The 10,342-nt window shown below is 33.1% G+C and overlaps 1 protein-coding gene across 1 annotated transcript; it reads right to left on the reverse strand.

Annotated features, from left to right (window-relative positions):
- Nucleotides 1-3,899: 3,899 nt before the first annotated feature.
- Nucleotides 3,900-8,214, reverse strand: LOC132637566 (uncharacterized). Its single transcript, XM_060354638.1, has 4 exons — nt 8,185-8,214; nt 6,047-6,244; nt 4,064-4,162; nt 3,900-3,968 (listed from the first exon to the last, which is right to left on the reverse strand). The coding sequence occupies exons 1-4, from the start codon at nt 8,212-8,214 to the stop codon at nt 3,900-3,902; spliced, it is 396 nt and encodes a 131-aa protein (XP_060210621.1).
- Between the last annotated feature and the right edge of the window lie 2,128 nt (nt 8,215-10,342).

Below are 10,342 nucleotides of genomic sequence, written 5' to 3' on the forward strand. Positions count from 1 at the left end.
ATTTAGAAGCATATTCTATGCTTCTATTTATAGGAATAATTTTTCCCTTCTCAATATTGTGGCCTAAAAATCTGACCTTTGTTTGAAAAAGGGACATTTTTGGTTTAGATATAACCAAACCATTTTGAATGATAATTTTCTTGAATATATCAAGATGTTTAAAATGCATTTCAATGGTATTTGAAAATACTAAAATATCATCGATATAAACGATAATAAAGTTGCTATAAGCCATAAAAATATCATTCATAATTTTTTGAAATTCTGAAGGGGCATTTTTAAGCCCAAAAGGCATGACATTCCATTCGAATTGTCCAATTGGGACATTAAAAGCATTTTTATATTTATCTGCTTCGGCTATTTGGATTTGCCAATAACCGGATTTTAAATCAAACTTAGAAAAATATGATCGCATTATGAAGACGATCTAGTAAATCCTTTTTATTAGGAATCGGATATCGAATCCATTTTAAAATTTTATTAAGAGGTTTATAATTTATAACCAATCTTGGAACTCCTCGTTCCTGTTCAGCATGTTTATTAACATAAAAAGCTGTGCATGACCATGGAGATTTCGAAGATCTTATAAGACCTTTTTGTAAAAGAGTAGAAATCTCATTTTTACATAATTCCAAATATTCGGAATTCATTTGGCATGGTTTGGCCTTAGTAGGAATATTATTTTCAGAAAAAGATTCTTCATATGGAAGAGTGACAATATGTCTTTTTCTGTCCCAAAAAGCATTAGGATGATCACTACAAATTTGTAGAGAAAATTGATTTTTTATAAACTCAATTTTTTCCTGTAATTTAGGATTTTGTAAAATATCTTCAATTTGAAGAGAATAAATTTCTTATTTAAGAAAATTGATTTGTTGATGTTTATTCATCAACCTATCTTTGATTTCATTTAAAATCCTTGAAAAAGGTTCAGTTATAAACTGGAATTTGATAGGTTTTTTCATCATAGGTTCCTATAAAACCTTTGTCATCCATCCATTGAATAGGAAATAGTTTATGGATGAATGGAGTTCCCAAAATCATTTGGTTTGAAATATCTTTTACCAATACAAAGCTTTCAGGAATACAAACTTTGTCTTGGCAAATATAAGCTTTAGGTAATTTATAAGTAATACCCATTTTTTGGCCACTAGCAGACCGTAAACTATGAGTAGTTTTTTTAAAAAATATTTTGAAGGAATTAATCCTTCTTGAATACAACTTAGATCTGATCCACTATCAACTAGAGCAGTGAATTCCTTTTTGAAATTATAATCTATTAGAAGAGTAATTTTTATAAAAAATTTGAAAGAAGTGATAGTTTCTAATTTTATTAAAAAATTAGAACCGGGATTACTACTTTCTCCTTCCTCCGTAGTTACTTCTTCTACGGTGTTATCAACTGGTAAATCTTCCATCGTATTATAAACTAGTGTTTCTATTATTTGTTTTCCTTTCCCTTCTAATTGCGAGACCCGATAATCCAGAGTGGTCTGGTGTCTCCTAAGGGTGGAAATTTCTTGCTTAAGGTTACATGTTGTGGTCAGAGATAGCAAGTGGAATAATTAATATGCATGTAACTAAGCTTGTGTTCGCAGTAGTGTTGTTAAAATTATTCATACATACATAAATACATATATTCAAGTAGTGGTTAACTTTGATTTATCTCATCCACATAAAAACGACACTTAGTTTGGGGTAAAAAGCAAAAAACTTGAAATGGTTCATTCAGAATTGGTAAAACCCAATTAAAAGGGCAGAACCAAATAGGTAAAGAAAAAATCATACTAGACCACCCAAACAAATGCAGCATGGGTAAAAATTGACATATTCTAAAAAGGCATCTAAAAATTTATGATCATAAAACAACACACCAATCGCCATGTAGAAACTAAAAATTACTGATTTATTATTTAGAATTATCAGGAATTCAAAAAACTAAATAATTTGGAAGTGAACAGAATGAGAAGAGCTTACGATTCTCCACGATAAGAATTACTTGGCCGTTTAAAGTGATCGTTACCATATACACTGATTCTCAATAGACCCATGCTGGAAAAATAGTACAACAACAAGTTTTACGAATAAATAACAAGAAGAATTAATCAATATGTGGATCAGTAGAAGAAATCATTAAATCTGTATTTATACCTGTTCTATTTGCCTTCTTCTCTCTCTCCCTCTCTAACGTTGGAGAGATATACAAAAAAAATAAAGTGTAAATATACCTAGTAATGTGACGATAGATATTGTTGCAAAATCGTAAGCTCCTTACCTTCTATTCATGAATATGTATCTTGTAATGTGTGCTATTAGTTTACTACTATTAAAATTTTCTTAAAAACGGAATAATGCCCTCTTCCTTGGTTTACTGAGTTGTTGACAATTAGGTAAAAAATTTGGGGTATTTTAGTTTTTCTTTAATATTTAACGCTGCTAACATTTGTACTTCATGCTCTGGAAGTTCAGAATGACTAGAGATTGGCAAAATTATGTAGAGGTGTCAAAAGCAATCGTCTTTTAAGTCATACATCGAAGTTTAAATGGGCTAGGTTATGACTTATACATTGACTTGATTGAATATGTTGAATTCAAAATTATTTATTAAGTTAAAATAGTTTAATACGACAGATCAAGATATAACTCGTTTTTAGTTTCTACTATTTTTTCAGAAGCTACCACATATTATTTTCACCACGGCCACATATTATTAATCCTTAATTACTTCTCTTTGTTAGGCATTTTATAAAACTAGTAATCAGGTCTGTTAAAAAATTCAAATATAAGTTTTTCAAAATGATATGTTAAAAAATCATGTTTGAACTATAAAATAAAAGTTAAAGCAAAAAATATAAGTTTTTCAAAATGATGATTGTTGATTTTATTTAGTTAACCAAATAAAGTACCCAATCATCTTTGTCAATATATTCAACTATTGATTTATTAAGGTTGAATTCCATTTATTCAACCTCAGCTAGACACTCACGTACATCGGCAAAATTAGGGGTTGCAAAGCCAAAAACTCACACACATTGGCGGAGTTAGATGATGCAAAAGGGCTCATTCGGATAGTTTCCCTTGAAAATTACATTATTTATAAGGTTAAAATGATCATTTTTTATGTGTATATATGGTAGACTAATATATAGTTCTTGATGCGTGGACTATTTGAGTTGAAGATTATTTTCTTATGCTGTAGTCTTCTACACGAAAACAGACTACTTGATTCATTTTATGATTGTTTTTGGATAACAGTAGAGAATATATCGCTCTAATCAATTGAGATTTGAGAACAATACGATTAAACACAAGTAATACGGTATGACAAACATGTTTATACTGCAATAACTAACAAAGCAAGGGAAAATTCTCATAGTTATTTGTATCCTTAACTAGATATTATCTCATTCAAGCATCATTAGAGAAGTAGATTGATGCCTATCACTTTGTTTTATATCAAAGCTATTAAATCTTGGGCAAATTTTACTACTTTGATTTGAACAAGTTTTACCCCAGAGGTTCAAGATTTGGAAGCAGATATTTACCCTTATTTTAATTACATTAGGACCCTCTTTGGGTCTTTCCACATATATAAACAAGTACAAATAAGTTATTCTCTTGTAACTATATATATAAAGATGAATGAAAATTTTCTTGATTTGCTAGAAGGGAAAATGATATTGTTCAAGAAACCATTTAGCAATATTTAATGCTAATAATACCAAATCTCTATTCATAAAAAACCGCACATGGAATTCCAAAACAACCAACCAATCTCCGTAAGAATTCTTTGAGAATATCAAGTACAACTCATGATTAGCAAGCTTTAGTCATGACAATAGCATTATAAGGAGCTAAAAAGGATGGTTCACAGGATATTGCCTAAGCATAGAAATAGCTTAAGGATCTGGCAATAATTTAGTGAACTCATCAAGCAAATCTGGATGGTCATTGAGAAGTTTGACAACCTACAAATAAAATAAAAAAAATAGTGACAAATTAAAACGTGAAGATCATCTATATATAGTATTTTTTTTATTCAACTTAAAAGATGTTTAATCACCTCATGGTAGACTTCATAGATGCCCTTGCACTCCTTCTTGTACGTCTTTATAATGTCTAGGAAGGATTCGTAAGTATGATCATCATTTTGGAAACGTTCCTGCACGAAGTGATAACTCCAACAATTAAGTTACTACTTAAGGTTTATCTATCTATATCTATACTATTACAAATGCACGAGACTCCAATAGAAATGTTGATCAAAATTTTATCCTTCATAACTGCATTTCATGTTGGATTAAATTGTAATAGTTACATATTTCTTGAAAACTTCATAATTTACGTTTATTCATTATTTAGCCAACAACAGCATACCCATTATTCAATTTTTTTTTAATTTATTAAAAAACCTCACTGTTCACTTGTCGTGTCGTTAGGAATGCAATAACCTTTTAATTAACCAGAACTTCACTATTTCCTTGTAGAATGACATCATAAAAATAGTGAATCACTTTTTAAAGTATCCAAGTTTTTATTCCTATACTCCAAGTTCACATTCGAAATGGGTAACATTTCACAATACATATATATATATATAAATATGTAAGTCTTTACATTACATTTATAAGACATACCCTTACAATATTATCGCTTTGGATAAAAGATATGTACTGTAATAATTATCATGAGATATACCTGTATTGCATATAAATAGTAACTAGTAAAAGAAAAGGAAAAAAGTGCAGAGAATTATTATGAAATCAGAAGCCAGGAGAATAACCTTTACTTTCTTCAGAAAGCTGATAGCATCTTCAAGAGGAGCCTCAGTTTTATACTTCTACTCTTTACGTTCTTCCTTACTCTCATCTGCAAGAAATTCAACTACAAAGCAGAAATCAATCATAATGAAATCACATACATATGTGACACAATAATTTTACCATAATGAAATTTCAGGACGTGCCAACTCGATCATAACGCTCTATAAATTCATTGAAGCCCTTTATAACATCAGGATATTGTCCAAGTATATTGACAACCTAAAGTGAGTAGCATGTATTTTAATTTATGATGCTCAAACAAAAATCACCGGATCGACTTGTATATCATTTCAGAGACATTAGTACCACAGAATTCTAAAAGAACCGGATTCAGTACCCCTGTTTATCATATTTTTCGGTCAAAAGAGAGGATGTGTTTGAATATATTTGGCTCTATCCCAGGCGCCGTAACCATTTTGCAGCATCAATCAAAAGAATTGAAACTCTATCCTAGCGGAACCCACACCAATTGTGCTTTTTCAGCCTTTTATCTTTTCCTTTTCTTAATTATTGAATTGAAGATATATAAAAAAGGAACTGATTAGCATCTATTCACTAAGGTTGTTATATTTTTTTGTAGTTGCACGAAGTTTTTTTCTCACGATTGGGCAGGCGTTTAGTGTACCGCTTGTTCGGACTATGTTTTGCATGAACATCAACCAAGCCACAGATAGCAGAAGTTATAAACAAATATTACTGTCATGTAGGTGCAAAAAAGATATAGTAGATGCAGGATACACGTACCAAACTTTGTAACTCCTTCCTTGTAATTTTTTCTTTGCTGTAAATATGAAGACATTTTAAGAATGACTGATAATCAACTGGACTTCGTAGTCTTTCCTTTACCCTTTCACAGAAAGTGTTATACGTATCTGGAAAGATCAAACAAATCATATTAAAAATGTTACTAACCAAATTCATCAACACTTTTCTAAAAACAAATGCATATATCAAGAACTTTAGCAAAGAAGTTTGTAAATGTTTAGCAAATTTAAGGGAAGCAGAGTACTAATACTCACCCTTTAGGTTTCATCGCACGACTGAAATCTAAAAATGAGCACTTGTAATTCACCATGAATCAATATATACTAACTAATAGATGGCCCTCAAATCGGTGATATCATAAACCATATAGTCCTAATGGCGGAAGATTCTAATGTGGCACATCATGTACAGATATTCAGACAATGATAACCATGAACTCACACTTAGGGAAACTTTACCTTGGTGAGGACCTCTAAATTCTTCAACCTTTCGAAAAAATTTCTTTCATCAGTATGATGCTGCATGCTAAGGTTTCTTTCTGCATGAGGATCAATAATTCTAACCAAAGGGAAGCGCGGATTAACAGTAGCTGGATCTAGAAAAAATCTAGTGAGCTCCTCTAGCAATTCTGGATGGCCATTGAGAAGTACAACTATCTACACATATGGAAATATAGTGACAAAAAGAAAATCATGTCACCCATCTATAATATCTATTTATTCAAACTAAAAATGTTTTATCACCTCTAGTACACCTCTTTGATGTTCTTGTTCTCTTTCCTATACGTGCCCACAATGTTTATGAAAGATTTGTATACATGGTCAACGTTTCTGAAACGCTTCTACAACAAGTGATAAGCAGTAAGTTGGGACTAAAATTTATTTGAAGAAGAAAAAATCAGACCTTTATTATTAAAATCATATAAGGTAACATAAATCTAACCTTTATTTTGTTCACTAGCCTGACTGCTTGTTCAAACTCAATTGATTTTGTTAGATGAGTCTCTATAATGACCCTATTGGTCGTTATAGTGCTAATGACCCTTTTACCCCTATTGACCCTTTCCAGAGGTCATCGAGCGGGTTTTGGAGTGACTTTTGGAGGTTTGAGCCTTAAAGTGGAATTCATTTGACCCAAAGTTGACTTTTGGGTAAGAAGACATTTTCTGGAATTCTGTCAATTTCAAGAGGTCCGGATCATCATTTATGACTTGGTAGTGTGTTTGGTTTGGTTCCCAATGCAATTGGGAGCGTTTTGGAACTTGGGTGGAAACTTGGATTTAGGCCATTGGGGGTTGACTTGGTCAAATAGACATCCATTAGGAAATTCAAGGCCACGGGTGAGTTTGTAGCGCGTTTTTATGCGTTTGCATGTTTGTTTTGTATTTGTGGGGCCTCGGGTGATAGTCGAATTTCGAGTTGGAGATTGTCGAAAACCAGTAGTATTCTGGTGTCTGGTGTCCGCCGCAGTGGCCCCGCGGTAGCAAGGGGCTGACGGCTATAGCAGTCATAGTATAATTGTGGCAAGCCGTCATAGCGGTCGACCAACCGCTGTAGCGGGCTCGCAGTAGCAGTAGGGTTGCCGCTACAGAAGCTTAGGGATTTTTAAGTGGCCGCTGTAGCTATCCCTTGGCCGCCAAGGATGCGCTGAAATGGGCCCATGACCACTGCAGTTGATGTCGGGCAAAATTTTGTTTTTCCTCAAGTTAAAACCCTTAAACCCTATCACTTCTTTTCATCACTTTCTAAGCACTCTTTGGGAGAGTTGATCAACTTATGGACTAAATCTTCTTGGAGGTATGATCTATGAACCTAGCCTTCATCATTTACCTTCCTAGATCCCTAATCCATGCTTAGAATCACTAGAATCGAAATAGAGAAGATGAGTCTTGTGATAAATTTCTTGAAATGGGTTTAGACTTCCAAAATGAAAATTGATGGTGAAATTGACTAGTATAACCATAGAATTTGATGAATTCCTCGTTTTTAAGCTTATTTCTTCCATTATTAGTGGTAAAATTGAGGATTGAAGAATTAGGGTCCATACCCAAATTTGAGGGTTTTGCTTTAAATCTGAATTAGGCTTAATCTTGAGTTGTTTTAGCAATTGATTAGTGGGTTTGATCACATAGAGCTTGAATTGCATGTTCCATCTTTCAATTTTCCATTTTACATTTGTGGGCCCGTTTCCCCAAATTCCTTGGGTTAGAATTTGACCTAACTAGAAGTATAGCAATATAGGTGTCGTTATTCATGGTTTTTAATATAGAATTCGATTATGAATAGACTTTGTGTACTTGGAGGTGCTACGAAAAGGCAAGGAAAAGGTATGATGGTTCGTGGCTCCTGTTCGGCTTTCAAGGTAGGTTACAGCTTACCTTTTTGTTAGACTTCAGTTAGCGAATCATATGTAGAGTTAGTGATTGTTGGAGAAAGCATGTAAACCTTCAGGTATGAAGTTGGGATAGAATACTTAGATTGGTGTTGTTGTTGATTATGGTTTGTCGCCTTATTATGTTCTATTGAGTTGTTGCTTAATTGTGAGTTGTTTGCTTGTCACCACATGATTGATTCTAGAGTTGATGCTTAGTGATTACTTGTGTGTCAGAAAGCATATTTATCGTCATTAAGGTTGGTGGAAAGGAAAGAAAGGTTATGATATGATATTGTGAGTGGGATTTTTGTCCATGTGTGGCACCATTGATTCATTTATTCTTGTTGGCATTGCTATTGCGCATTCACTTTGTTATATCCCATATTTTCATACATTGGGACGTTTTAAACTAAACGCGACAAGTTAAAGACAAGACTATTTTAAGATACGAAGTAGAGACTTTAACTTCCGGTTTCGTTTCAAGTCACAAGTACCTACAAATTTCGTTTGGTATAGAAGCATTAATGGAAAATTGGGATTAAATTAACCATGGTTAGATTATTAAGTGGGATTGGAAAACTAAATCAGTCCATTAAAAATAGCCATAGTTGGCCGTGTAGTTTAGTGGAATGGTCAAAGATAATTGACCCAAAATTTAAGTGGGACACATGTCCAAATATTGTAATGCATATATATAACACAAATGCTGATTCACTATCAACTAACTACATCATTTTCAACATTTACAAAGTTTAGAAAGTATAGTGATAGAGAGAGAGGCTCTCGGCTACAAGCTGGCCGAGAACACCCTCCTCCAAATTGCTCCAAAAACAAAATCAGTTTCTTGGACAATTTAACTCCCCTAAAGGTGTATTAACGTGTAGCATTCATTGGAATAGCAAGAACAAGTGTTAAAATTCAAGAGGTGAAAGTGAAGGGCTAGCCGATTGAAGTGTTTAGATACAAGGTAAGAATGATCATTTTTCTTGTGTTGTATGATGATTTGAATGTATAATTCGTGCATGTTGTTGTTGTTTTGTTGTTGTGGTTGAAGTTTAGGTGAGCCGTGAGCTTGGGTGAAGCCATGTTGGTCTTATTTTGCATGTATTGTTGATGGGTTGAACGTGTGTCAACATATGTAAATGAACAAAGATTGTAGAAGTATGTTTATGATGTTGCATATTGGTATTGGACTGTTTTTCTTGAAGTTGAAGTGGGCTGTGTGTTGTAGACTTAAATGGAATCATGCTTAATCTTCTTGTACATGTATTGGGAATGAATTGAGTGTGTTGTAGTGTGGGTAAATGGATGAAAATCATGAAGTTGTTGTAGTTGTGTTGAAGCCGTGTAGGGGGCTGTTTTAGAGGAATTTATGGACTGTTTTGTGTCATGTTTTAATTGTTGTTGTTATGGACATTGTGGTGTATTGTATGCATTATGAATATGTGAATTGAGGTGTTAAAGAAATGAATCATGTTGAAGGGGGAAAACAGTCCAAACCGTGGACTGTTTTAATGTTAGGAGTGAATTAGTGTATGGTGAATGTTGGTTATTGTTATGAACGTATAATGAAAGTGAAGTTTAATGATTCAAGTTGAAATTGAAATGGTTTGTGGGCTGTTGTAAGAGTTAATATGATGCTAAAACAGTTCCAATAATCATATAAGTATTGTTGTAAACGTGTTGTTATCGTTGTAGTTGAAGTTGGAAAATTGCGAAGCGAAAATGGTAATGTTGTGTGTGCTGTTTGGCCGTGGATAAGGGCCTGTTTTAAATGATGTACGGACTGTCCAAAGTTCCCTTAAGTCATGTTTAAACAATTTCGGATTGATACATGAAAGAATGACTAACAATATTAGCTTGTAGTACTAGTTGGTTTGAATGCGAACGAAACGTCGTCTAAATGTTGGAAAGGGGTTGTTAACGTTAAAATACATATTGAATTCCCTCGTAGACTAATCGTAGCTCTTGATATTTTGATATAGGATAAGTACTATCGGGCAGCAAGTACAAGTTATAATACGACTAAACGCTAAAGGTATGTAAAGCCTATTCCTTCTTTTCTTGGCATGTCCTAGACGTAAGTAAGAAATGATATGAACCTTGGGGTAAATTCTACTCTCTAGTTCCAAGCATGACTTATGATTCTATTCATTCCGTAATGTTATGGTCACGAGCCTACTATATGATTGACTAATGAATGATGTATAGAAGTTCCTACTTTTAAAGAATTGCATAATTAGAGGCATACTTGACTATCAAAAGTTACACCATATCAAATTGATACATGTACATGAAATCTGATACGTTCCTTGCTATAACTTATAATGAGATTTAAAAAGAACTGAATATGATTATTATCCTGACACTTTAGAGCTGGT

This window comes from Lycium barbarum, chromosome 4, assembly GCF_019175385.1.
Source record: "Lycium barbarum isolate Lr01 chromosome 4, ASM1917538v2, whole genome shotgun sequence".
Lineage (NCBI taxonomy): Eukaryota > Viridiplantae > Streptophyta > Magnoliopsida > Solanales > Solanaceae > Lycium > Lycium barbarum.

Excerpts from the sequence above, each read along its gene's own strand:
- LOC132637566 (XM_060354638.1), bottom strand. The coding sequence starts at position 8,214 with ATGACGATAAATATGCTTTCTGACACACAA. Across the intron at positions 6,245-8,184 it reads ATATGCTTTCTGACACACAA|ATAGTTGTACTTCTCAATGG; the intron begins GTAATCACTAAG and ends CCATATGTGTAG. Across the intron at positions 4,163-6,046 it reads ATTTAGAGGTCCTCACCAAG|GAACGTTTCCAAAATGATGA; the intron begins GTAAAGTTTCCC and ends CACTTCGTGCAG.